This window comes from Pongo pygmaeus, chromosome 9, assembly GCF_028885625.2.
Source record: "Pongo pygmaeus isolate AG05252 chromosome 9, NHGRI_mPonPyg2-v2.0_pri, whole genome shotgun sequence".
NCBI classification, from domain to species: Eukaryota; Metazoa; Chordata; class Mammalia; order Primates; family Hominidae; genus Pongo; species Pongo pygmaeus.
The window spans coordinates 74,170,075-74,197,128 of NC_072382.2; the positions used below are offsets into that span (position 1 = coordinate 74,170,075).

The following is a 27,054-nucleotide window of genomic DNA, read 5'->3' on the forward strand; positions in this document are numbered from 1 at the left end:
AGCAAGGGAGGTGCGTCCTCAGCCTGGGGTTCCCAGCAGGTATCTCCTAGCAGGTCCCTTCCTGGCCAGCCGGGCTGGGGCAGGGGCGGGACAGGGGTAGGGTGGCGCGGCAGCTGGGCGCAAAGGTCCCGCAGCGGGCCACGCAGGCGCGGGGCTGACCTGGCAAAACTTTGGCGTCTCTGAAAACCTCTGGTAACCCGCTCCCTTCTAGCGTGAGGGAGCCGGGCGGCCTCCTTCTGGCCCGGCCGTGAGGGCGTGGCCGCCCGACCCTCCCGTTGCAGCACCGGTACAGACACGCTGACCCCGCGGCCGTGTCGCTGGGCGGCGTCCCGGAGCGGGTGGCGAAGTGTCTACCCGGGCGGGTTGAGGGCGGTGCCAGGGTCAGTCAAAAGTCCGCCCCGCCCCCTGCCTGGCCCGGCTTCGGGGGTGGGGAACAGCGCAGGGAGGTGGGTAGCCGGGCTCCCAGGCACGTGGGTCTCTGTGACGGCGGCGGGACGCGGGCACTGGCACCCGGGAGCGGCCGCGACGGCACCCCGAGAGGAGAACTGCAGCGCAGGGGCGAGAGGTGGGGCGCCTGGAGGGAACAGGGCCCTGGGAGAGGCCCGGGGAAGCGGCGGGCCAGACTGGCGCAGGTGCCGACTGGGCGCGGGGCAGGGGAGGGCGCTGTGGAGCGGCTGTCGCCCCGGGGCACAGTTGCGAGCCGGCGTGTAGCGCATAACTGGACGGCTTGAACGCGCCTATGGGTCCGTGGTTGAACTTTGTCTCCACGGGAGCGTCGGTCTCGGTGAGTGTGGACGGGCGCCCCGGTAGTGAGGCTGTGCGCGTCCGCGTATTGGGGAAGTCTGTGTGTTAGCTGGTGAGTGTGTGCGCCCCTCGGGGCGACTGGCCAAGCCTGCGGAACTTGTCTGTGTGTGCTCCGATGTGAGCGTCCCCGTGGCGTGGGGCGGTGGGCGGTGCCCAGAGACACGAACCCCTGGAGACCCCCTACCCCTGTCCTAACCCCTGTCCTAACCACTCTGGGTGGCCACCTACCATTGGTAAGGTTGAGGGGGCAGTTGCAGGGAGTGGGCGGGGGAGGAGGGAGTGGCGAGGAAGGACAGTTAAGCCTCTGTCCCCGGACTTTTAATCTGGCAAATGGTGCAGTAGAAAGGGTCAGTCAGGAGAAAGGCGATACCCCACCCCCCCAACCCGAAGGCTGCCAGTGGCCCTCTTGGGGTCCTCCAGGAGCGCAGCCCAAGGGTCAGGGACTGCTGGAGACCAGAATTGCCAGCTCGGGATTTGTGGGGTCCATGGCTGCTGTTCCTCTCAGCATGGCATCCCCAGCTTCCCGGGACCACAGCCTAATCTGGCTGGTTTGTTTTGGATCTAAGCTGAAATAATTATGAGTTTTGAGGATCTGGGTGGAGACCCAGGCAAGTTTATTACCTGTGGGTGGAAGTGGAAGGAAGAACATTCTCTGAGCAGACAGGTCCACAAGAGAGCTCTGGAGACTCGGAGATCTATGTTCCAATCCTGTCTTGGCCACTGTGTGGCCTGGGCAAGCCGTCCTTTCTCTGAGCCTCAGTGGCCTCGTCTGTAAGAAGGGACTGATGATATGGAATTTGAGGGCTGTTGAGGAGCTGATGAGTGTGTCATGTTCAGCACCAGTGTCCCCCCATGGGCAGGCTCACAGCTTGGGGATGGGAAGTCAGTCCCTGGAAGGAGCCTCCCAAAACCAGAATCCCAACTGTGCCCCTCCCTAGGGCACAAGCCTTCCACAGGACCAAGCCTGAACCCTGTAGCCTGGGACTTAAGGTATTTGATAACTGGGGCCTGCCAGCCTTTCCAGCCACCTCTCCCGCCTGACTCTTTACCTTGTAGCAGCTGCCTGGAGTCTCTCATTTCTTGCCCCTGGCCTGTTGCATATTCTACACTCCCTCTCTGATAAGCCCTCCTACTCTCAGCTTCCTCAACTGGAGAACTACCCAGACTTGGGACCCAGCTCAGATGTCCTCTCCTCTGGAAAGCCTTCCTTGATCCCCACAGCTGGGTTGGAGCCTCTTTTAGGCCCCTACAGTCCTGGGGCTGACAGCCCTGGTCCCACGCGAACCGTCATGATCTATGTCTGTCTCCTTCTTTCCTCTTCCCAGGTCTAGGGGCTCCTGGAGGGCAGAAACTGGGTCTGACTTATTTCTGTGTTGCCAGCACCCTGCATAGGGCTGAGCTGAACTGAGACAGCAGCAGTGGCCCCCATCCCCTGTTTCTGGCACCAGCTTCTCCAGTAAAGGCCTGGCTGCAGGGGAGCTCCATGTCACTACAAAGAAGGGCAAACCAGAATCTGGTTATCAAAGTGGGTGGCACAGTTTGCCAGAACAGTGTGATCTGGGACACTGTAGGACCTAGCGTGCCCAGGTTAAAGAGCTGGATTTTATCCTGAAGGCAATAGGGAGCCATGGAAATTTATGAGCAGAGGAGTTTCATGGTCAGAGCGGCATTTCAGAAAGAGCTCTCTGGCTGCAGGATGGAGAATGGATCAAGTACTGCCAAGTGCAGGGAGGTCAGGGCATTTGTGATGTCAACACTACAACTGTCCCAGGAGTTGTTTAAACCCTAATTGAGCCCTTGCCCCTTGGCCAAACACTTTTCCCTGAGCCTTCAGATGTTCCTGCTGAGGAATTTGGGGACCTGCAATTGATCTCATCCCAGCTCTGTTCTCAGCTGGTTGAATGACCAGTTCCTGCCCTGCCAGGCTCTAAAAGGAGGCCAGAACAAGTAAGATCCTGCATGGGAGAGTATGTGTGTGGGGAGGCTCTGGCACAAAAGGCTTGTCACTCTTTCTCCTCTTCTCCCTGCCTTGGGCTGTCTTGGAGTCTGGTCAGAGGGGTTGGGGATCACAGTGGGCAACCCTCAGAAATGACTACCAAGCTTGGGCTGTGGAGTGAGGCTGTGACTCCTCTGTTTCTGTCTCCCTCCTGCCCTGGATGCATGGGGCTCTGAGGCTGTGGATCCCCCAAGGACCAGCTAAGAAGGTGTGAGGGTATCACCAGGGCCTCATGAGTGACCCCATGAGAGCTTTGACTTAATGGCTATAGTCTTTAGAGAGGCCATTGTCCCTCTCTAGGTGTCAGTTCTGCCATCTGTAAATTGAGAATGGTGATCCTCGCTTCTTCGAGAGCAGAGTTGCTACGAGGATTAAGATAGTGACCGGGGAAGAGCTTTATAAGACTTAAACTGCAGTGCTCGGAGGAGGAATGTGACACTTACAGACTTAAATCCATTTTGAAGACTATAAGAGAACATGGGTGCAATAGCAAGGGATTGTGCTTGTTATTGAAATTTGATTACTGAATGCCTTCCTCCCCCACCCCCTCTGCAGAGACGGCTTCACTAGTAACGATTTACAACAATCCATTTTGTCTTCCTATAGCCCTGTGAGGGAGGAATTGTATCTCCATTTTGCAGATCAGGAAATAGAGGCATGGATTGTATCCTGCCCAGGGTCACCAAGCTGAGGTGAAACCTGGGGCTCCAGTCCACCTGCCAGCTTAGCCCTCCCCATCTGAGACAGAGCCCTGTTAGGGTCAGGCCTGGTCCTCTGGCTTCCAGGCTGAGGGGAGTTTGAATTCTGCCCTGGGAACCTGTGTTTGGGACTTTCTTGTGGCCAGATTACCCAACTGCTGATAAGATAACGCCTGCCCAGACCTGCCCACGGGACCAGAGATGCCTTGTTGATCTGGTGAGGGGAGTGGGGGTTGCCCCTCATGCCTTCCACCCAAACTGCCTCTCCCCAAACTGCTTTCTGTAGGCCTGCTTGGTATACCCTCTGGGCCACACCTTCCTCTTGATTGCCCTTGAGTCCTGAGGCCTGGCCTCTCCTTATTACTGGGCCCTGATAGGAGGAGGCTGGCTGTGTGGGCCACTCTGACCTCTGTACTCATCCAGCGGCCAGTTGCAGGACTAGGCTAGGCCATCCCTGCTTTCTCTCTCTGTCCCCATCAGCCACCACAGGCTGGGCTCAGAGCAGGTGCCAGTGGGTATTTGGGAAATGAGTGGCCAGGCAGGAGTAGGCATGGAGTAGAAGGGGAGGCTTTGCTCCATGGAGTGCCACAGTTGGTTCTGGAGCAGAGGAGTTCCTCCACTCCTGTCACCCCATCTCCTAGGCCTGAGTCTTTCCTGGTCCAAGATGAGTAGCGGGAGTTTCTGGTAGGAGGGCAAGCAGCCTGGACCCCGCGGAACAACTCCTTGACCCTCTACCCTGGTACCTTGTCGCTGTCATTGTAGCTCCTGGGTGAGAGGCCTGGGTGCTGGAGCGAGGGAAAGGGACCTCCCTCAGACTTCTGGGGCTTACGTGGCCTCTCCCTCCCCAGGTCTGAGGAGAGCCTCTGGGTGTGGACCTGGCTTCCCGGTGAGTGCCCAGCCACCCAGCCCTGGCTTGTAGGAGGGGGACTCTTGCCATGGCTGGGCTGTTGCAGGAAATCCAGGACCAAGGGACCTGCTCCTCTCACGGCACCACCATATGTGTCATCTCCTCCTTGGTCTCCCTCCCTCCAGACTCCCTGTCCCATCTGCCTTCCATGTGGCACCATCTTTGTAAAGGTTGACTCTGACCATGTTCTTCCCCTCTTATGCCCTTCCATGGCTCCTCAGTGTCCTTAGAATAGAGGCCAAGCTTTTCAGCCTGGCATTTGAGCCTTTTCATGTGAATTCCTCAGGCTCCCACACATTCCATGCCACCTCACCCTTCACAGTAGCCGTGTAAGAGCTCCCGGCCTTTTCCCAGCAGGTCACACTTTCATCCACCAAGTCTTTGCTCATGCCTCTCCTGCCTTCAGAGCCCTCCTCCCTCTTTGCCCACCTGACAAACTCCTAATCATCTATCAATTTCCAGCTCAGATGACCCCTCCTCTGCAGAAGCACTCCCTGACCACCTCCCCCAGGCCAGGTAGGAGTTGCTGTGTGCTCCATAACCCCCGGGCTTGCCTTGGTTATGGTTTATTCACCCAAGTGGATTTGGTCCATGTCTGTGTCTTTTTCCTCAGCCTGACTGGGTACTCCTCAAGGGCCCAGCAGAGTGCAATCTGAGTCTGAGTTCACAAGGTCTCTCTGAGGCCAGGTGCACCAGAGCATTGGCAAGTGTTTGCTGGGACTTTGTGGTTCCTGGGAATGTGATTTAAGATTTCATTACTCTGAATCCAGACCCCTGTGGCTCTGAGAATCTCAAAACCAAAGGCTATCAGGAGCAACGAGTAATAGAATTGAAGAAACACTGAGCCTTCACACCCGGAACTAGAGCCTCTTGGAATTAGACTGCGAGGACCAGGGAACTCAGAATCCTGGAGGTACCTGGAGGGGGCCATCTCAGAATCAGAGGCTCATGTGGTTCTTGGTCGAGGCTTCCATCCCCCTTTCCACCTTGGATTCTCTATCCACCTTCTTTCCTCCCAAGCTGGACCCTTCCTGCTCCTCCTCAAATCTTATCACAGTTCCCCTTCCAGGGACCTTGCCTGACTGCTCTGACCATGACCTCTGTCCCTCTGCTGGGGACACCTGGGAGGGCCTCCCTACCAAGCAGTGTCGTGGGCTCCTGAATTTCAGTGTCTCCCTGTTGTGACAGGCAGACACAGCCTCCACATTAGGACAGTTCATGATTTGCTAGCGCCATGGTGTACCCACCTGCCCCCTTGTCTTATTCCTCATGAGCTGTCCCGTGCAGCAGTGATTCTCCCCATCTGACCACTGAAGAACCCGAGGCTCTGAGAGGGGGTGCTGACTTCACCAAGACTGCACAGCACAGGTGGCTCCAAGTTAGAGCCTGAACTCAGGGTTCTTGCCTCTTGAATCTGGAGGCATTTGGCTGTGATAGGTTGGGGTGGTGTCCAGGATGTTGTGGTTCTGAGCCTGTTTAATTTAGTAGCATGTCTCTGTAGCCCTGTTCTGGGCTGTGCTGGGTTCCAGGTGAGATGGGTGGTTTGGGGTCCTGCTCTGTGTTGGGGATGAGGTGGTCAAACCCACACTGACAATAATTAGAACACCAGACCTTGAGTAAGGCCCTTCCTCTTTAGAGGTCTTGGCTTTCTGATCTATAAGCCTGGTTGATCTGAGACTTACCCACTCAGATGCTGCTCTGAGCTCAGCCTTGTGAGTGGCCTCCACAGCCAGGATCCTAGGGGGGACCCAAAGAGGGAGAGAGCATCTGGGAGAGGGTAGAGAGCCCAAGGGCCTCCTGAAGGGGAGGCCTCACACCGCAACAGCACCGGCTGATAGCATCTGAGGTTACCCCTTAGCCATTTCCTCAGACCAGCCCTGGTGCTCCCGGTGCAGAAGCACGTCAGGCAAGGCAGGGGGCCTGCTGGCCTTCAGCCCCTTGAAGGACACTGGGGAGGAGCCAGCGTGACTTCTAAGCTCCTCAGTCTGTGCACTCTAGCCTTGCCCTCTCCACTCCCCTCAAGCCACCAGGATGATAAGCAGTTCCTCAAACGTGTCATGTCATCTCTTGTTCATCCTCACTCTGCTCCTCCTCTCTCTCTCTAACCACCTGACTCCTCATCTTCCAAAATGCAGGTCAGGCGCTCTCTCCTCCAGGAAGCCTTCCCTCATCACCCCTCCAATCCTGTTAGGGGCCTCCTTGGCTTCCTCCAGGCCTGATCACCCTGTGTTATCATTACCTGTCACTCCCCTGACCTTGAGAGTGAATTCCTTGAGATCTGACCTACCTTAGGGTCCCCAGGTGCCTTGCCCAGCGATGGGCATAGATGTGGCAACCTTTGTGAAGGGTGAGTGAGTGAAAGAGTATGGTGGCTATCTGGCTTCTGCTGGAGAATCCCTGGACTGCCTTCCCCCTGAGGATGGCCTTCGGTGTGGGAGACCTGATCTGTGGTTATTCTGGTTGTGACCTTCCTGTAGCCCCTTCCCATAATTCCTGCGAAGCTTCCTGCCCTTCTTGACTTCCTGAGATACCCCCACCCTCCATGCCTTCTTTACCTGCTGAAATATACTCTCTTACTATTTCATAAAATAAGCCTAAATCATCTAACTAGCTCAACAATCTTCTGAGGCAGGTACTGTTCTGATATTGAGAGGAAATTGAGATCTGGGTTTTGGAGTTAAGAGACTTGTCTCACCACTGGGAAGAGAAGAACTGGAATTTCCCACCTGCCTAGTGCCCTCTCCTGCCCCCTCAATTAGGTTCTGGGACTAGGTCCTCTGTTTTCCCTCACAGCACCCCACTCCTGGCAGAGACAGGCAGCAGGGGTCTTCACAGTGGTGACAGGACATCCTCCCCTACCAGGCTAGACAGGGTCTGCCACCAGCCAGGGAGGCACATTCCAGAGCCACTCTAGTGGAGGAGCTGGAATGTCATCCAACCACCCTGGAAATTCCGCAGTGGCCTGGGAGCTGCCCAACTCCTCCTCCTGACTTTGGCCTCACTAGCCTAGAACCACAAAGAGAAACACCCAGATTGGGGTAGGGGCAGAGCCAGGTCAGGGGGTTACAGGTCTGCATCTAGGCTTGGCTCTGCCCTTGACTAACTGGTGACCTTGGGTGAGACCTTGAGCTACCCCTTTCTGGCCTTAATTTTTCTGCCTGTGAGATGGGTGCAATAACCACCATGACCTCCTCACACTAAGGAAGTACTGAAAAGAGTAAATCCTGAGCCCTGCCAAATTGGGCATTCCTCTGGCAGAGAACTGAGCAGACAGGCAGAGAGCTGTGGGGCCAAAAAGGGATGGTCAGGCAGCTTTCTGGGAGAGGGCCTGGGCCTTGCAGGGGCACAGCCTCTGAAGTCAGGCAGCCCAGAGTGGCTATGCCATTTGCTAGCTTTGTGAGCTATGAGGTTATTTAGCCTCTCTGAGTCTCAGGATTCAACGAGAGGAGGTATGTGAAGCCACCTAACACAGAACTTGGCACAGGGACAGCACCAAACTCTTGTGATATAGGTGTTAGATGATAAGGGAGGCTGTCTCTGAGCAATGATATGACCATGGGATTGCTTTTGTTGTGCCTGAGACAGGAAGATGAGCGTGGGGACAGAGAGGATGGGTTTTCTGGAGGGATGGTGGGGACCAGATCAGCCAGGGCCTGAGTGCCAGGCTGAGGAGCTGGGACAGTCGCCTGAGGGCACTAGGGAGCCACGAACATGACTCAACAATATATGGTCGGATTTGTGTTTTAGGAAACCACATGACTGCAGTGGGAAAGGTGGACAGACGGGGCAAGGGTGGAGGCACGGAGGCCAGTGAGGAGGCTGGTGCTGTGGACTGTGGAAGCACAGGCCTCGGGCTGCAGTGTGGGGACCGCGTGGTTCACGTCCGAGGAATTTCACTGGTTGAACTAACAGGACTTGGTGAGTGGTGGGCTTCCAGCAGGGTGGGGAAGAGGGAGGTTGTCCAGGCTGTATCAGAGGTTTGAAACCTGGAAGGATGGTGGGGGCCCTTCTCAGAAATGAGAACCACTTGTAGAAAGTGATGTTCTCCATTTTAGCCTGTTGAGTCAAGGAATTTTCTAAGGAGGAGGAGGCAGGGCGTGCACCTGGGTGCAGCAGGGTGAAAAGGTTGACATTCCCTCACCTTGTCACAGCCTCTAGAGTAGATCAGCGGAGAGCTACAGCCCACCGGCCTTGTCAGTCTGAGACCACTGGGCAAGGTGCACTCAGTAAGCAGTGGCCCAGAGGCATTTCCCATGTGCACCCCCCGCCCAATCCCCAAGCTATTCCTGCAGTGCCCCCATCTCCTCTCCCACATCCCCCCACCCTTGTACTGCACTTCCAGCTTGGGAACCTGGACTCAGCTGTCGCAGGCCCACTCCTCCATCCTAGGGAAACAAAGATGGAAAAAGAAAAACTCAGGAGGTGCATGTTCTATTTCTCCTGTGAGGTATCTGAGGTGCTGGTGGAGGGTGGGACCTGCCCACACAGAAGGTCCCCTCCACCAGGAAACTGTCCCCTCCCTGAAACCCTGTGCTTGGTGTGCACAAGGGGCTCCAAGGTGAGACAAAAATCATCGCCAGAATTCGGGAGGGCTGGGCTGTAGTCTTGGCTCTGTCCCTGACTTACTGTGAGGCTTGTGCCTCAGTTTCCTCCTCTGTGAAACAGGGTTTGACACAGGAGATTTCTTTTTTTTCTATATATATACTTTAAGTTCTGGGTTACATGTTCAGAACATACAGTTTTGTTACATACGTATACACATGCCCTGGTGGTTTGCTGCACCCATCAACCCATCACCTACATTAGGTATTTCTCCTAATGTTATCCCTCCCCTAGCCCCTCAACCCCAACAGGCCCTGGTGTGTGATGTTCCCCTCCCTGTGTCCATGTGTTCTCATTGTTCAACTCCCACTTATAAGTGAGAACATGCAGTGTTTAGTTTTCTTATCTTGTGATAGTTTGCTGAGAATGATGGTTTCCAGCTTCATCCATGTCCCTGCAAAGGATAGGAACTCATCCTTTTTTACGACTGCAAGTATTCCACGGTGTATATGTGGCACAGGAGATTTCTAAATGCCGTTTTAGACCCTGATGGTCTAGACTGTGTGTGTGTGTGTGTGCATCCGTTTGTGTACACTGCATGTACACCTTAGTGTGACTCTGCATGCCTCTGTGTATCCGTGTGTCTTGGTGTGTCTGTGCCAGTGTGTGTTCAGGTGTGGCATATGTGTGTTTATAACACCTACGGAGGAATGCTTAGAGGTAGGAGTGGGGAGGAGGGGGTCTCTAGATAGAAACCTAGCTTGGGCAAAAGTGTGTTGGCAGAAGGGCAAAAGTGTGTTGGCTGAAGGACAATAGAATGCACACTGGGCAAAGAGGGTATTGACTTTTCCTGCTATGGGGCCAAAGCACAGGACCAGGACCGAGGGAAGGGACACTGGACGGTTGGAGGCTTGGCTCAGCTGTACAGGACATGGGGGAGACCTTCCTCCAGGCAGGGCCACCCCTCTGTGAAAGGTGGCCTGGGGAAGGGGGTTGTGGGTAACCCATTCCTGGAACACATGAGCTGGGGTTTGGGTGTACGGAGGGCATTCAGACCAGGACAAACACCAGGCCACCTCTCTGCCTCCTTCTGGTTAACGTTACCACAAAGGAGGTGGCCCTGGGGGGGATTGACCTGGCTGGGTTTCCATGACCCTGAGACCGCACTTTCTCTACCTCTCTCTGCCACAAGGAGCCCCTTGTGGCAGCAGCACTGCCTGCCCAGAAAAATGCTGGAGGCTGGGCATGGCCCCAGGCCTGGGGACCTGTTTTTCCTGTTTCCCGCAGAGTTCCCTGCAGCCCGGTCCAGGCGTGTGCATTCATGAGTGAGGAACCCGAGCAGGCACTGAGCATCCTGACCTGGAGAGCAGGGGCTGGTCAGGTACGTGTGTGGGGGCGGGGGCGGGTGCGCTGGCTGGGAGGTGAGGGCGGGTGCATGTGCTGTCGTGCCTGTGTCTGCCCTGAACTGGCTTAGATCAAGCGGATCCGAAGGCAGGTGCCCTGCCCTGCTCCCTCATCCCAGGCTGTGATGAATTCAGGCTTTGAAGACAGATAGCTCTGGGTGTCAAGCCTAATTTTTCCAATGCCCGGCAGTGTGACCTTGTACAAATAGCTTAACCTCTATGGCAATATCTACCAAGGGATGGGGGTGGGGGATGAAGATCCTGTGTGAAAGCTGCTCAGCCCAGGTCTGGCCCCTACAAAGCAGGGTGGGTGGAGAATCCTGATCAGACCTACCCAGGTCCTGAGCCAGATAAAAACCTGTGGCAGGCCTCAGACAGCCAACCCATCTCCAGAGCGCCCATGTCCAATCCCCTCCTGCTGGCACTTCCCTGACCTGTCCAGAGAAAGGCAGAGTCTCCTGGGCTCCTGTGGCAGTTGAAGGAGAGACAGTCTAGGGACATAAGCAGGTTCCAGGTGGACCAGGACCCCTAGAGGGGCTGCGTTGTCCCCTGGTTACTTAGGGTCAGCAGCTAAGAAACCTTTAAGCATTCTTGTCCTTGAGAGGCCCTCAGAGGAGCAAGTAATTTGTAAGTAACTTGATCAAGGTTACACCACGGGGGATGGGCTGCAATTCCTATTCAGGTCCATCCCACAGTGGAAGTGGCTGCGGGAGGAAGGTAGTGAACTCCCTGTTTATGGGAGTGTGCAGAGGCTGCAGAGGGCTTGTGCCTGTGTGTGCCTCCTCTGGGCCCCCATAGCCTCTTGTGCTTGCTTCATTCATTCATTCATTCATTCATTCATTTATTCTCTCATTCCTGTAATACCTCCTGCGGTCGGGCCTCCTGCTGGATGATAGGGACAGAGAAAAGCATCAGATGGACCCAGCGCTCAAGGAGCACCTGAAATGTGTTGGGGTAGAGGATGGAAGGACAAATTACCAACTGGCTGAGAAACGTCCTGAGGGGTGATGGAAGGGAGAGCTTCAGAGATTAGAAGATCCTTTGGGACCTACAATGGGGTGGTGCAGTGTGGGTAGGTTCGGGGAAGCCTTTCCAGTGAGAAAGAACAGCATGAACACAGGCAGGGGAGCCTGGAAGGGTCTTATAAGGCTCACATCTCCCCTCCAGACTGGGAGCTCCTTGGGGCAGGGCCAGCCAGACCAGGGCGCAGTGGGGCTGGTGAGCGTTGGATAGTCACGTGGAGCCGTCTCTAGTCCCAGGGGCATCAGGGTCAGGAGAGGCAGAAGGGAGACTTAAGGGAGGGGGCTGGGGACTTGGCTGTCCCTCTAAGGCAGGGGCTGTCCCTCTAAGGCACAGCTAGGGAAGATATACTCAGAGGTTGGTGAGCCAGCCTGCAGAATGAGAGGGCGGGAGGGGTGAGTCTGGCCCCGGGCCATGGTGATGGAGTCCCCAGCTGGCCTGGGAGGGTGGGGACCAGGGTGTCTTAAAACAGGTGGAAGGGGCAGCTCCCTTAGTTCAAGGGAGACAGGGAAGTCTCCACCCCTCATCTCAGTGTCAGAGATTCCACTGTTAGGGATTAGCAGGAAACTCTTCATGCAGGGTGATGAGATGTTTATGTTGACTGTGGAGGGAAGTCAGGCCTCGGCACTGGGGCAGGAGCAGAGCAGTGGCATGAAGGGGAGACTGGGTGTGTGTGTCTGCATCATGGAGGAAGCCCCCGCCCTGTCCAAGTGGGGCAGAGGACCTCCCGGGGATATTTTGGGGCTGCAGTTCTCAAGGCCGGGGGATTTGACTAGTGTCTGAGACTTGGGAGGGAAGGAAATGCTTGATGTCACCTGGTGTTTTGTGGCAGAGCTAGACTCGAACCTCAGCTTACTGATACCCAGGTGAGGCTCTGTCCTGGGAAGGAATGTGGCCTCTCCATAGCTCCTTAGTCTCGCACGGGGCCCTCTCCTTGCTCCTCTTGCAGCTTCTGTGAGCTGGTGACTCTCAGCTGGCCTTCCAAAGCTCCAGACCTGATGGACCCAGCCTGTGCCCATCCCCATACTTGCCATGGCTGACACTACGTTCCTCCTCCCCACCGTTCCTCCAGCAGGGAACAGTCTCCAGAGCCTCCCTCCCAAACATCTCTCGCCTCACAGGGCCCCTCCCCTCACAGGGCCCAAGGCCTTCCCCTGCTTGGGTCTCAGTGTCACTTCCCTGGCTCACCACAATCACCTCCACAGCCTCCAGTCGGGACCTCCAGTCCCACCTCCACTGTGGCCAAAGTTTTCTGGAAAAGGCCACTGCTAGCTGAACCTTGGCACTCATAACACCACCGTGGGCCTACTGTGTGCCAGGCTGTACTCCAGACATTTTATACAAATGACTCGACCCTCACAGCAGTCCCGTGGTGGAGATTCTAGTAATTGTCCCATTTTACAGCTGAGGAAACAGAAGCAGTCTGGCTCCAGCGCCCAGGTTCTTAATCACTGGGTTCTCTGCACTGAGGGAAAAAGAGCCGTGAGTTCAACAGGTGGAGATGAGGGCTATGAATGAACTCCAGGTAGAAGGAGCAGCGGCAACTAAGGCTGGGAGGGGAGAGTCTTGGGCACATTCAGGAAACTGCAGGTCACGGGGGTTGGGGCGGGTGAGGTTGGCAGAGGCTCAGTTATGAAAACCTCAGGTACCAGGCTTGAGGGCTAGGCTTTCTCCTGAGAGAGGGTAGGAGTGGCAGGAGAATTTCAAGTAGGGGGATGCTTTCTTTGAGAACGGCCACTCTGGATTTTGGTGGGTGGGTGGGTAGGGCTGGCGCTGGAGGAGGGAGGCCAGTGCAGTGGTTCCAGCAACAAGAGGTAGAGCCTGGAACGACGTTGGCAGCAGGAACTGTCCTGACCCTGGGTAAGACGGGTCTCAGCCACTTGACCTGCCAGAGCCCCAGCCTCTACCTGTCTCTTCTTAACTTGGCACCACATAAGCTTCTCCCGGCCTCCTCGCCCTGGTTTTGCCCTGGCTCCTGGGGGAGCCATCTGTGTCCATGGCAGGGGGAACAAGGGTGCAGGCCCCCTTCCTTCTGAGTGCACATTTGCTGACAATAGGAGAAAGAGAAGATCTGGGAGTCTTGGTGAAAGAAGGGAAACTGGCCAGGTGCCGTGGCCCACACCTGTAATCCCAGCACTTTAGGAGGCCGAGGTAGGTGGATCGCTTGAGGTCAGGAGTTCGAGACCAGCCTGGGCAACATGGAAAAACCCCATCTCTACTAAAAAATACAAAAAAAAAAAAAAAAAATAGCTAGGTGAGGTGGCACACACGCGTAATCCCAGCTACTTGGGAGGCTGAGACGCGAGAATTTCTTGAACCCAGGAGACAGAGGTTGCAGGAAGCTGAGATCATGCCACTGCATTCCAGTCTGGGCGATGGAGTGAGAATCTGTCTCAAAAAGAAAAAAAAAAAAAAAAGAAAGAAAGAAAGAAAAAAAGAAGGGAAACTGAAGGATTTCTACACCCCCCAGCACCCCTAATCTCAACCTCTTGGGCCTTGAACTGCCTCTGGGAAGCCAGGGCTGGAAAAGCAGCTCAGGGTCTATGGGAGTAGATCTTGCAGGCCCTGCAGAGTCCCCCAGTCCCTCAGAACTCCAGGATCTAAAATGAAGGGAATTATTCCAGGCACAATGGCTTACACCTGTAATCCCAGCACTTTGAGAGACCAAGGCGGGCAGATCACTTGAAGTCAGGTGTTCCAGACCAGCCTGGCCAACATGGTGAAACCCCATCTCTACTAAAAATATAAAAATTAGCCAGGTGTGGTAGCATGTGCCTGTAATCCCAACTACTCGGGAGGCTGAGACAGGAGAATCACTTGAACCTGGGAGGCAGAGGTTGCAGTGAGCCGAGATCAGGCCATTGTACTCCAGCCTTGGCAACAGAGGGGGACTCCATCTAAAAATTAAAAATTAAAAGTAAATAAATAAAATAAAATAAAATGAAGGGAATTATATGGCCCTAGATTCTCAGGATGAGGAGGACTCACTCTTCATCTGCCCTTTCCACCCTCTCAGACACACCCCCACACAGTCACAAGCCCTTCTGCAGCCTCTGCTAGAGAGCCACTTGCATACTCCCATAAACAGGGAGTTCACTATCACCCTCCTACAGCCACTTCCAGGGGCTGGACCTGGACAGGAATTGCAGCCCATCCCCAGTGGCATGACCTTGACCAAATAACTTACATGATCTGTATCTTAGCCTCTTGATTGGAGAACTGGGGATGGTCACTTGGCCCCCAGAACACATCATAAGGATAAAGTGAAGTAACTTTTTTTTTTCTGAGACAGAGTCTTGCTGTGTCACCCAGGCTGGAGTACAGTGGTGCGATTTTAGCTCACTGCAACCTCCGCCTCCTGGGACCAGGTGATCCTCCCACCTCAGCCTTCCGAGTAGCTGGGACTACCACCACACCGGGCTAATTTTGTGTGTGTGTATTTTTAGTAGAGACAGGGTTTCTCCATGTTGGCCAGGTTGGTCTTGAACTCCTGGCCTCAAGTGATCCGCCCACCTTGGCCTCCCAAAGTGCTGGGATTACAGGTGTGAGCCACCACGCCTGGCCTAAGTGAATAACTTTTAGAACGCATGCTTAGTAGTAGGGTTTGAAAAATGTTAGCTCCTCCTTCCCATTCACACTGCTAGAAAGTGCTTTTTTGTGTTTTTCTCAAACTTGCCCACCCAGGACTCCTGCTATGATTTCCAACCTGCCTCCTGGGACATTAGGCACGTCTTTGTCTTCCAGGCCGGGATGTCTGTCCCCTGCCTCCCAGCTGCGAGAGAGCTCTTAACTGGTCACCTGGGTAGGGGTGAGGAGGAGAGGGAGGGGACAAGCTGCTCCCTGGGCACTCACTGTTGGATGGTCAGTCCCCATGGGGGTGTTATATGTTCAGTGGGGACAAGGTTGGGGGGTTCACCATGATACTGATGGTATGCAGAGAGAAACTGGATAGGCATGGAAGAAGCTGCATTTACCAACAAAACAAGATCCCTTGGCCCCCTATCCCTGTCTCCAACCCAGATTTCCCTGGACTCTTCATGGGGGTTACTTCAGGGGGATTCTCTGGTAGCCTCACAGGCTCAGGGGCAGGACTGCTGTTGATAGATATAGAAAGTGCCAGAATAGAGGAAGATGTAAAAAGTGAAGGAATAACTGAAGAGGGAGACCCTTGGAAATACTTCCTCAAATACCAGAACACTAGGCATGGGCCCAGAGCCTCCCAGAGAGTGGGAAAATGAGCTGGAGAGAACTCTGTAATGCCTGCAGGGGGCTGTTGGCTGCCCTCTGGCCAGAAATGCCTCTGCAGGCAGTAGGCATTGGGTGTGAAGCAGGGCCAGCCAGCCTCAAAGGCCCCTTCCCATGAACTCAAAATTACCTGCTCTGGCACCCCCAGATCCTCAGATTCTAGAGCTCAGAATCCTAGATCTAAAACTCTGATCCTGAGGTTCTAGAGAGGGGTAAGAAAACTTTTTTTTTCTTCCCCCAGAGATGGGATCTTGCTGTATCACCCAGGCTGGAGTGCAGTGGTGTAATCACAGCTCACTGCAGCCTCAACCTCCTGGACTCAAATGATCCTCCCACCTCAGCCTGCCAAGTAGCTGGGACTATGGGTGCGTGCCAGCATGCCTGGCTAATTTTAAAAAAAAATTTGTAGAGATGGGGTCTCACTTTGTTGCCTAGGCTGGGCTTAAATACCTGGTTTCTGCCTTGGCCTCCTGAGTAGCTAGGATTATAGGCATGAGCCACTGTAGCCAGCTTGAGCTAACCTTTTGTAAAGGTCAGATAGTGAATATTTTAGACTTCACAGGCAATATGGTCTTTATCACAACTACTCAACTCTTTGTAAACAGATGGGTACGGTTGTGTTCCAACGAAGCTGAATTTACAAAAGCAGACTGGATCTGGCCTTTGGACTATAGTTTGTCTACCCCTGTTCTCAAGTTTGACAATTGTGTGATCCTGATATTTATTCATGGATCTCATGCATTCTCAAGGTTCCAGAGCTTGGAGGTTCCAGGTCCAGATCCAAGTCAGATGGCAATGAAAGCCCTGTTCAGGTGGCTGTGTCAGGTCCGCTAGGGGCGCTCCCGCCGCAACGCTGATAGCCCCACCCCTCCCTTCCCTGCAGGGCGATGGCAGCAGACCTGGGCCCCTGGAATGACACCATCAATGGCACCTGGGATGGGGATGAGCTGGGCTACAGGTGCCGCTTCAACGAGGACTTCAAGTACGTGCTGCTGCCTGTGTCCTACGGCGCGGTGTGTGTGCTTGGGCTGTGTCTGAACGCCGTGGCGCTCTACATCTTCTTGTGCTGCCTCAAGACCTGGAATGCGTCCACCACATATATGTTCCACCTGGCTGTGTCTGATGCACTGTATGCGGCCTCCCTGCCGCTGCTAGTCTATTACTACGCCCGCGGCGACCACTGGCCCTTCAGCACGGTGCTCTGCAAGCTGGTGCGCTTCCTCTTCTACACCAACCTTTACTGCAGCATCCTCTTCCTCACCTGCATCAGCGTGCACCGGTGTCTGGGCGTCTTACGTCCTCTGCGCTCCCTGCGCTGGGGCCAGGCCCGCTACGCTCGCCGGGTGGCCGGGGCCGTGTGGGTGTTGGTGCTGGCCTGCCAGGCCCCCGTGCTCTACTTTGTCACCACCAGCGCGCGCGGGGGCCGCGTAACCTGCCACGACACCTCGGCGCCCGAGCTCTTCAGCCGCTTCGTGGCCTACAGCTCCGTCATGCTGGGCCTGCTCTTCGCGGTGCCCTTTGCCGTCATCCTTGTCTGTTACGTGCTCATGGCTCGGCGACTGCTAAAGCCAGCCTACGGGACCTCGGGCGGCCTGCCTAGGGCCAAGCGCAAGTCCGTGCGCACCATCGCCGTGGTGCTGGCTGTCTTCGCCCTCTGCTTCCTGCCCTTCCACGTCACCCGCACCCTCTACTACTCCTTCCGCTCGCTGGACCTCAGCTGCCACACCCTCAACGCCATCAACATGGCCTACAAGGTTACCCGGCCGCTGGCCAGTGCTAACAGTTGCCTTGACCCCGTGCTCTACTTCCTGGCTGGACAGAGGCTCGTCCGCTTTGCCCGAGATGCCAAGCCACCCACTGGCCCCAGCCCTGCCACCCCGGCTCGCCGCAGGCTGGGCCTGCGCAGATCCGACAGAACTGACATGCAGAGGATAGAAGATGTGTTGGGCAGCAGTGAGGACTCTAGGCGGACAGAGTCCACCCCGGCTGGTAGTGAGAACACTAAGGACATTCGGCTGTAGGAGCAGAACACTTCAGCCTGCGCAGGTTTATATTGGGAAGCTGTAGAGGACCAGGACTTGTGCAGACGCCATGGTCTCCCCAGATATGGACCATCAGTGACTCATGCTGGATGACCCCATGCTCCGTCATTTGACAGGGGCTCAGGATATTCGCTCTGTGGTCCAGAGTCAACTGTTCCCATAACCCCTAGTCATTGTTTGTGTGTATGAGTTGGGGAAATTAAGTTTCAAGAAAGGCAAGAGTTCAAGGTCAATGACACCCCTGGCCTGACTCCCACACAAGTAGCTGGCTATACTGCCAAGGTACCTAGGTGGAGTGCAGCCTAATCAAGTCAAATGGAGAAACAGGCCCAAAGAGGAAGGTGGCTTACCAAGGTCACATACCAGAGTCTGGAGCTGAGCTACCTGGGGTGGGGGCCAAGTCACAGGTTGGCCAGAAAACCCTGGTAAGTAATGAGGGCTGAGTTTGCACAGTGGTCTGGAATGGACTGGGTGCCACAGTGGACTCAGCTCTGAGGAGTACCCCCAGCCCAAGAGATGAACATCTGGGGACTAATATCATAGACCCATCTGGAGGCTCCCATGGGCTAGGAGCCAGTGTGAGGCTGTAACTTATACTAAAGGTTGTGTTGCCTGCTGAGCTGTGCCCTATTGTGTGGTCGGGGGATGAGGATATGTCAGGGAAGCTTTCACCAGCCACACAAGGGTCCTTTCTCCAACCTGTTCCCTTCTGCCACCTGCCTTCTCACTAGCTGTCTCAGGAGTAGTCTCCTATCAGGGATCCTCTCTCCAGGCCCCAGGTCGTCCCCCACTGTAAAGCCAGTTGGCTTCTGTGTTTGACTCTGTGCTGAGCACAGAGAAAAGTCAGGTGCAGTCCCAGTCCTTGAGATTTCCCAGTTTAGGTGATGGCCAGTCATGTGCTGGTAAATGTTAAGCCATTTAACTGGAGCTCCGATTTAACTGGGAAACCCTTCTTTGTAGAACTGCCCATTTCCATGGTGCAAAAACTCTTATGGCCAAATTCAAACTATAAACATGATGTCAACTTCCTTGTAAAATTCCTGAAAATTTAACAATTGGTTCTTGCAAGCAGGTACAAGTCACTCTAGCACACCACTGGATAATGCCAAGTGGCTGGGGCTGTGAGCCAGGGGGTCAGGGAAGGGTTCCTGGAGTGGGAGACTCCTGAGCTGTAGCTTTTGAGAAAAGCAGCTCACCAGAAGAACATCCACACACAGGATGCATCCCAGGCAAAGACATGGGGCAAGAGGGCAGGGTGTGCATGAGCCATAAGCTGGCTGGACAGCTGACTCCAGGCTCAAGGCAGGGTTGGAGCTGGGTCACAAGGAGGCCAAGTTTGGGCTCCCTCCTTGCCCTGACCCTGAGGCTTCCTTTGCATTGGGGGTAAATATGAAAGAGATTCACTCCTCCTCCTGTCCATCCTCTGCCTTCTGGGAAAATCCCAGAATGGCAGGGTGGTGCTCAGGCTGGGTCAGGACTTAGTATGGGGGAGGTGGGTCTCACCCATGATAGGTTCTGGGTCTGGCCAGGACCACTCTGGGCTGATGTGTGGCACTCAGCTGGACGGGGCCCCGCCCTAGCCTTTGGAAAGGGACAGGGCAAAGCTGACAGGCCTCACTCTTGATCTCAAGGACAGGGACTCACTGCTCTCCCTCTGGGAGAGCCCTTGCCCTGTGGCCCACTCTGCCTGCCCCCTCTGACCTCTCCACCCTTCCCACTCTGCCTTGTGAAAGGCAGGGCATCCCCAAAGCTTGCTGTATTTGGAGCCTGACTCCACAGCGCCCTCATGTGACAGAGACCCATCACAGACCATGACCCAAATGATTACTCTGTACTGTGCCAGGTGAGTGACCTGCCCAGAATAGTGTGAGCTATTCACCTCTCACCTTCTAGGTTCTATACTTCTGTTAATGTAGCCGATGTCCTTCTGAGTTTTTTTTTTTTTTTTTTTTTTTTGAGACGAAGTCTTGTTTTGTCACCCAGGCTGGAAGTGCAGTGCTGCAGTCTTGGCTCACTGCAATTCTCTGCCTCCCGGGTTCAAGAGATTCTCTTGCCTCAGTTTCCCAAGTAGCTGGGATTACAGGTATGTGCCACCACACCTGGCTAATTTTTGTATTTTTAATAGAGACAGGGTTTCGCCATGTTGGCCAGGCTGGTCTCAAACTCCTGACCTCAAGTGATCCACCTGCCTCAGCCTCCCAAAGTGCTGGAATTACAGGTATGAGCCACCGCACTCGGCCCCTCTCGAGCTTTCTTAGTGATTGCCTGTTACAAAACACCCTTGAGCCTTTCCCGCAGGCCCGAGCCACTCCCTAAGGACACAGGAGGGGCTTGTTCACCATCTAATCCTGTGGCAGGCACAGGTGGGGGTGGATACTGGAGACCCTGGGTGAACCAGGGACACCTCTGGAACCCAGTTGAACTGCCTGGCCCCTTGGTATGCACGTCCCACCTTGCTGCTCAGTGCCCAGGCCACTCGCCTTGTGGGTGAAGTTCCTGCCCTGATGCCTCATGCTATTTTCAGCCCAAGTAAGACAATAATTTTCCACTCCTGGCCCCAGACCATTGTCTAGCAGTGACGTAAGGGGACCTGCCTGCCCTCAAAATATCTCCTATTACCCTCCAGTATTCCCTACCCCCTTCACACCTCCCTAACCTGACATCACTTCCTGGCCTGTTGACTCATGAAGGCCACTGTGAAAGGGCACGTGAGTTGCCATCCACTGAGCAGACCCCAGGGATTATCCAGCCCAGCTGCAGACTCAAGGCCAGAGATGGGCAGGGCTGAGCCCAAGGTCATTCAGTAGGTCAGCGTGGCGCCTGGATGTAAGCAAGTGCCTTGGTGATGATCCTGCTGTCACTCACACTGCCCAGCTCTTCCTGCCCAGGGTGACTGGGATGGAGCCGTAGAGCTGAGGCCAGGGACAGGGCAGGGATGGGAGGAAAGGGAGAAAGAGAGTTGAGTGTCAGGGAGTAAATGTCTGCTTGATGCGCCTGCAGCAGCTCTTCTCAATGCACTGCATGACATCAGGGCAGGGTCCCTGGCACACAGGGGTCTCTGCCCTGGGTGACAGGTGTTCCAGGGCCCAGGAGGGATGGGGGAACCCCAGGGTACATTCCCACTTTCACCCCCTGAGGTTAGAAGAGGCCCTAAGCAACATGTTATCCACACATGGTTGCTCCAGGTCAAGCCACCAAAGCTATCTCTCTGCCATCCTTGTCATGGCAGATTTGGGCTGCTCTGTTTAGAATCAGGCACATGAGGGAGGGAAGTCGTGTATTGACCCAAGTCCCACGCACCCTGCGGGACCCTCTCATCTATGTTATATGGTGGATGCTTCACGGAAACCCTGGGAAGTAGACGTTATGATCCTATTTAGCAGATGAGGAAACAGGAGAAGGGCGTGAGAAGTGAGGACTTGCTCCAGGTTTTCCAGGCTGTCAGGGTGACTCAGAGTGAGTCCAGGTTCACCTGATGGCCAGAATCATGCCCTTTCTAGTGCCCCACGACGCTCACAGCCCTGCAGGGCAGAAGGGTCTGTAAGTGGCCCCTCGCATGATTCAAGATGACAGAGGCAGTGTAGCAAGGATGTGAGAACACAGATGCAGATGCTCCACTCAGCCCACCTCAGTGTCAATATTGTCCCCACTTTCCTGGTTGGGGTCTCTTGGGCAAGTTACCTAATCTTGCAGCACCTCAGTTTTCCCATTTCTAAAGTGAGCTGCTACCTTCCATGCAGGGCGTCGAGGAGCTTCCCTACATTATTACACACAAAGTCCTCCTCACAGTGCCCAGTGTGCGGTCAGCATTTATATGCCTGGCACCAGGCCGGGGGCTATGGAGGCAAATCAGCTGGGCCCTGTCCTCATGGAGTTGACATCACTTAGTACGTAACCACATTGGGATACATGTTTTGAAGGAGAGGACAGTGTGTCTGGCCAGTGAGCAACAGTGGGCCATACATCTCCAGGGAACCCCCGTGGGGTGTGGGAGGAGGGAAGCAGGTCTGTCCTGGGGGAATGTGGGAAGCACCCACAGGGCAGAGGGAAGCACCTCTGCCCTGCCTGGCAGTAGGTAGATTTTAGGACCATGGGCCTGTGCTGTTTACAGAACCTTGTCCAGGTGCCCAGCTGTGGGAGGGCAGCATGGAGAAGAGGAAGAGGGGCTCCCTAATAGCAAGCTTCAGGAACTTGCCACTTCAGGCTAGAGAGCTCGCACCCTCCCACGGCAGCAGGGTAGCCATTTCTCCCTGACTGGGGTGTCCACCATGGTGCTCTGCAGCCACCTCTCACTTCATTAAGAGTCCAGAGATCTAGGAGCAGAGGACTGGTCTGGAGCTGGGCAAGGGCAGGCAGCAAATGGGGAGTTTTTGCTGTGTGACCTGAGGTCACTTGCCTGCCTTCTCTGGACTGCACTCTAGGGCCTGGAGACCCGTTCCCCTGTTCCAATTTCCCTACCTCAGTGAAGGCACAACCAACAGCTGCTCCCCAGGCATTTCCAAGACCCTCCAGGCCCCCGGTTCTGAGGACTAGGGTGGAGGCAGTATTTCTCCCCAGCATCAAGTGACCAGAGAAGTGAAGTGACCCCACTGCCGCCACACAGAGCCACACAGTGCGATGTCTGGAGCTCCTGCCTCCTGCAAGGTGGAGGGTGGGGTTTGGCCAGGAGTGACCAGACTACAGGGTGAGGGGTGTGCTTGTGGGGGTGAAGGGTTGGGGTGAGAACTGAGCCCGAGTCAAACTCATCCTCCTCTGCCCTGATGCACTGTGCAACTTGGGGGAGTCACTGTCCCTCTCTGGGCCTCGCTTTCCCCATCTTTGATAGGACTTGGCTCTGCCTGGCCACTCCTCCTCCAATGGGGGAATTCCTGGGCTTGCCTCTGTCTTGGCTCCAGCTCAGGTGTCAGTCTCAGCCCTGTCCCAGCCAGGAACAATGGGCCAGGCAGGGCCAGTCACCCCCTGTCCCTGGGGGCTCCACCCACGGCCCTGGACTATTTTCAGCTCTTGCAGATGGAGTCAGAAGAGGATTTTCCACTCCCAGTACAATGACTGCCCTGGACCATTGTCCAGCAGTGACGTGGGGGACCCGCCTGCCCCAAAATATCTCCTGCCCCTAGTTTCCAAGCCTCTCTGCCCTGCTCCTCACCTCCCGGCCCTGCTCCTTACCTCCCCACCCTGATATCATTTCCTGGGGCTCTTAACTCCTGAAGGCCATTGTGAAACATCACATGAGACTCCTGGGAGACACAACCAGTTGGAATGAGTTTTCCCTCCTGGCAGGGACCCCAGGGATTGTTCAGCTGCTTAGTGGGACTGGTGGCCCAGAGAGGGCTGTGCCTTACCCAGTCACACAGCAGTCAGTGTGAAGCCTAGATGTAAGCCCAGGGCTCTTTGGCAGCTCCCACTGCCTCAGCCAACTTCATTAGCTCCAGTCCGTGCCTCCTGGAACTGAGAGCTCACCACTGAGCTTCCCGGGAGGGGCACCTGGGGCAGCAGCCCAAGTGGCATGGGTGGAGAGGTGCAGCTCAGGCTCTGACCTTGGAGTGAACCCAGTGCAGGGGCCTGACCTTAAACCCTTTCTCCCCACTGAGTACCATTTTTACCAAATGTGGCTGTTAGGAACTGAATGTTTGTGTCCCCCACCCCACAAATCCATATGTCAAAATCCCAGCTGCCAAGGTGATGGCATTAGAAGGTGGGGCCTTTGGGAGGTAACCAGGTCCTAAGGGTGCAGTCCTCATGAATGGGTTTAGTGCCCTTACAGAATGGACCCCAGAAAGCTCCTCACCCTCTTTCCACCATGTGAGGATATAATGAGAAGTTGGCAGTCTGCAACCTGGAAGAGGTCCCTCACCAGATCCCAACCATGCTGGCACCCCGACCTTAGACTTCCAGTCTTCAGAATGGTGAGAAATAAATGTCTCTTGTTTCTAATCCACCCAGTCGGTGGCATTTTGTTATAACAGCCCACACTGACTGTGACTGAACTCAGGGTGACAGAGCAGCAGCTCTGGGGCAAAGGGGAGGGTGGGGGCCACAGGGCAGCTGATGCAGGAGCAGGGTTCTGGCCCAGTTCAGCCATCACCAATTCTGGGACTGCAAATTCAGTTTCTTCATCTGGAAAATTGAACTGGTAATACCAATACCTCTTTCCCCGGTTTACTAGGCAGCGACAATGCAGTGAGGCACAAACACGCAACTGTTTGATTTTCCTCCCACCCATGCTCCCTGCTCAGTGACGTGTGATTTTCCTTTCCCATCCACAAACTGTGCATTTGGCAAACTCCAAACTTTTGAGTCACTTTTGGGTAACAAAATCAGGTTTAAGATTTCCATCGCCTGCTTAATTGAACGCTCACCTGTCCTCTTCCCCCGTGCTGTGAGGACCTTCCTCACTCCTCTTCTGGGTCCCTCTCTCCTCTAGGTGTTGGGGCAGGGTGGGGAGGAAAGGGACCAATGTGTCTTTCCTGGTGATGCTACAGCTCTCTCTTGCTGACCTTGCCTCCTGGGCCATCAGTGCCCCCTGCACAGAACTCTCCAAACATCAGTCCACACCTTTGTAAAAACAGTCTCTCTGCTAAGCTATCCCAAAATGACCTGATTAGAGTGGCAACATCTTTCCTGCTGGGACTCTGACTGATACTCTGGTCTCCCTGAGTGATTTTCCTGCACACCCTGCTGGGGATGTAGAAGCCTGTCCCCCTCCCACCCCACATAACCACACTTGGCTGAGATCTCACTGCGGCAAAGATGTCTTTGAATCCATGGAGCCCAGGGTTCAGCGTGTAGAGTGAGGTGGGGTGTGTAGAGAGCTGGGGTAAGGAAAGCTGAGAAGGTGTCTTACCCCAGTTGTTTCCAGGTTTCTTTAGAAAGCGGGCTATTTTACCCCATGTGTCCTCAGATTTAGGTCCTGGAACCAAATTCCAAATCAGCAGCCACATGAAAAGTCCCCTCCTCTCTGGCATGAAATTAAACTGTTAGACCTGCCTTTGTGACCAAAGCAATTGTAAAATGTGGGGGAGGAAATTAAAAGCCTGCCACCTTAGTCCACACAGTGTGTGCTGTCTCTGGGTGTGTGAACGTGTGTTTATGTGTGTGTTGAATGATCACATCTGTTCGAGGGAGGATGGTGAGGGGCGAGGGGCAGTCCTGGCAGGTACAAAGTGGACACTCAGAGACAGAAGGGCTGTAGGTGGGCAGCCAGGCCAGAGGGGGGCAACAAGGGGCTGCCAGGAGTCAGACTAAACCCCGGAGGTGGAAGTGGAATGGCAGGAAGAGATGGGAATGGAGAGAGGGTCCAGCTGCCAGCTCTGTGGCACCCCCTCTCCTTCCCTCCCTCCCACTCTAACTCCCTTTCCCTCCCCACTCCCCATCGCCCTCCCTTTTGCTCCCTGTCCCCAGAATCTTTGGGAGCAAAGGGAGGCGGACAGGGACAGTCCACTCTGTGCTCTGCCCTGGCTGTTTAGTCTACGGAGGGCCCCAGGTTGGTTGGTGCTGCTCTGCTTCCCCCTTGTGGCCAAAGCTGGCAGCAGTGGCAGGAAACGGGGGCTGGGATCCAGACTTTCGCCTATGGGGTGATAAGAAAATGATCTGGCTGCAGCCAGGCTGTTGAGTGTGAGGGTCCGGGGGGAGAGCTGACAATTGAAACAGAGAACACAATTTGCATACAGTGACTTGCCAACATGCCCTAACTTGCCAAAAAGGTGACGGTGCCTGACCCAAACCATGATGTCCGTCTCCTGCACCCCAGCCAGGGGTAGAGATCATTCCCTGCCGAGCAATCCCTTTTCCTGTGGAAGACCACTCTTCACAGGGTCCTGGGCCACCCCAGCTCAGCCTCAGGGACACAGCACATCTGCCTAGGGCAGCCATGGAAGGACATGGAAGGGTGTAACCATGCCCTTTCCAAAGAATGGGCACCCCTAACTCCCTCTTCTACCCCACTCCCGTAACCCAATCCTCACCAGAGACCCCTGCCCTCCGCACGCCCCTAGAAGTCCTTGTCTTCTCACAGGACAGCCTCCAAAACTGCACTCCATGTCCCGGAGAAGTGTGACTAGCACAGCTGGTTCTCCCAGGAACTCCATCTGGGAAGAAGTTGGGGTTCATCCACCATACCCAAGATGCCTGTAATTTGGATCCCACCAGCATGTCCGTAGGTAAGATGTGTCTGACTCCTGTGGAAGTCATGTGGAAAGAGAGGCCTGAGTTCGGGGTCCTTGGGTGGATCCAGAAGCAGAGGTAAGATGGGAAGCCTCAGCCAGCCTCCTAAGCCATCCTCTCAGATCTCTGCACACCTCTCACCCACAAGCTTTTACTCCACATAAACCCAGATGCCCTCATTCACAGCACAGAAAGCACACAAACTCTGGAGTCAGAGGGACTTGTGTTTGAATCCCAGCTCTGCCACTCATCAATCAGGTGACCTTGGGTACCTGTTTTCTCATCATAAACAAAGCGGGTAACCGGCCGGGCATGGCAGCTCATACCTGTAATCCCAGCACTTTGGGAGATCGAGGCGGGTGGATCACTTGAGCTCAGGAGTCTGAGAACAGCCTGGCCAACATGGTGAAACCCCATCTCTACTAAAATACAAAAATTAGCTGGGAATGGTGGCACGTGCCTGTAATCCCAGCTACCTGGGAGGCTGAGGCAGGAGAATTCCTTGAACCCGGGAGGCGGGAGGCAGAGGTTGCAGTGAGCCGAGATTGTGCCACTGCACTGCAGCCTGGGCAACAGAGCAAGACTCCATCTCAAATTGAAAAAAAAAAAAGAGGGGGATGGTAACCATACTCACATCATAGTTTATTTATGCTGTTTCTCCTTGCTAGAATGAAAGTTCCCAAAAGGCAGGGATCTCTGTTTTGGTCACTGCTTTATCCTCCGTGCCCATCAGTGCCCGGCACATTCCTTTCCTTTGCAAAGGAAATTAATTATTTTACAAGTTTCACAATGGCCCTTTGAGGCAGGAACCTTATTATCATCCACTCATTCATTCATTTATTCAACAAATATTTAGTAAGTACCTACTATGTGCCAGGTACTGCTCTGTGTAGTGCCCGTAAATCATCAGTGAATAAAAAAGACAAAGACAGCCAGGTGTGGTGGCTCACGCCTGTAATCCTAGCCCTTTGGGAGGCCAAGGCAGGCAGATTGCCTGAGCTCAGCAGTTTGAGACCAGCCTGGGCAACATGGTGAAACCTCGTCTATACTAAAATACAAAAGAAATTAGCCGGGGGTGGCGGCAGGCGCCTGTAGTCCCAGCCACTCGAGAGGCTGAGGCAGAAGAATTGCTCGAACCCAGGAGGCAGAGGTTGCACTGAGCCGAGATCACACCACTGCACTCCAGCCTGGGAGACACAGCGAGACTCTGTCTCTTTTTAAAAAAAAAAAAAAA

The 27,054-nt window shown here is 54.8% G+C and overlaps 2 protein-coding genes across 18 annotated transcripts in view; one reads left to right on the forward strand and one right to left on the reverse strand.

Annotated features, from left to right (window-relative positions):
* The window catches only part of LOC129008688 (uncharacterized), a 25,593-nt gene extending 24,877 nt beyond the window's left edge, over nucleotides 1–716 (reverse strand). Inside the window, exons 1-2 of the mRNA XM_054441044.2 lie at nucleotides 511–716; nucleotides 160–350 (exon numbers count right to left, since the gene is read on the reverse strand). Of these exons, the coding sequence (XP_054297019.2) occupies nucleotides 160–350; nucleotides 511–716 (397 nt within the window). The remainder of the gene's footprint in view (nucleotides 1–159; nucleotides 351–510) is intronic.
* Nucleotides 1–18,276, forward strand: part of P2RY2 (purinergic receptor P2Y2) — an 18,969-nt gene extending 693 nt beyond the window's left edge. For 3 of the 17 annotated variants that reach the window (XM_054440872.2, XM_054440877.2, XM_054440879.2), the window contains exons 2-4: nucleotides 8,153–8,323; nucleotides 10,235–10,328; nucleotides 16,499–18,276. In XM_054440872.2, the coding sequence (XP_054296847.1) occupies nucleotides 16,503–17,636 (1,134 nt within the window). In that variant the 5' untranslated portion in view covers nucleotides 8,153–8,323; nucleotides 10,235–10,328; nucleotides 16,499–16,502 and the 3' untranslated portion in view covers nucleotides 17,637–18,276. Of the gene's footprint in view, nucleotides 1–224; nucleotides 857–2,572; nucleotides 2,752–4,352; nucleotides 4,385–8,152; nucleotides 8,324–9,363; nucleotides 10,329–16,498 lie in introns of those variants that run through there. The other 14 variants (XM_054440882.2, XM_054440883.2, XM_054440866.2 and 11 more) reach the window with 13 other exon arrangements.
* Nucleotides 18,277–27,054: the final 8,778 nt, after the last annotated feature.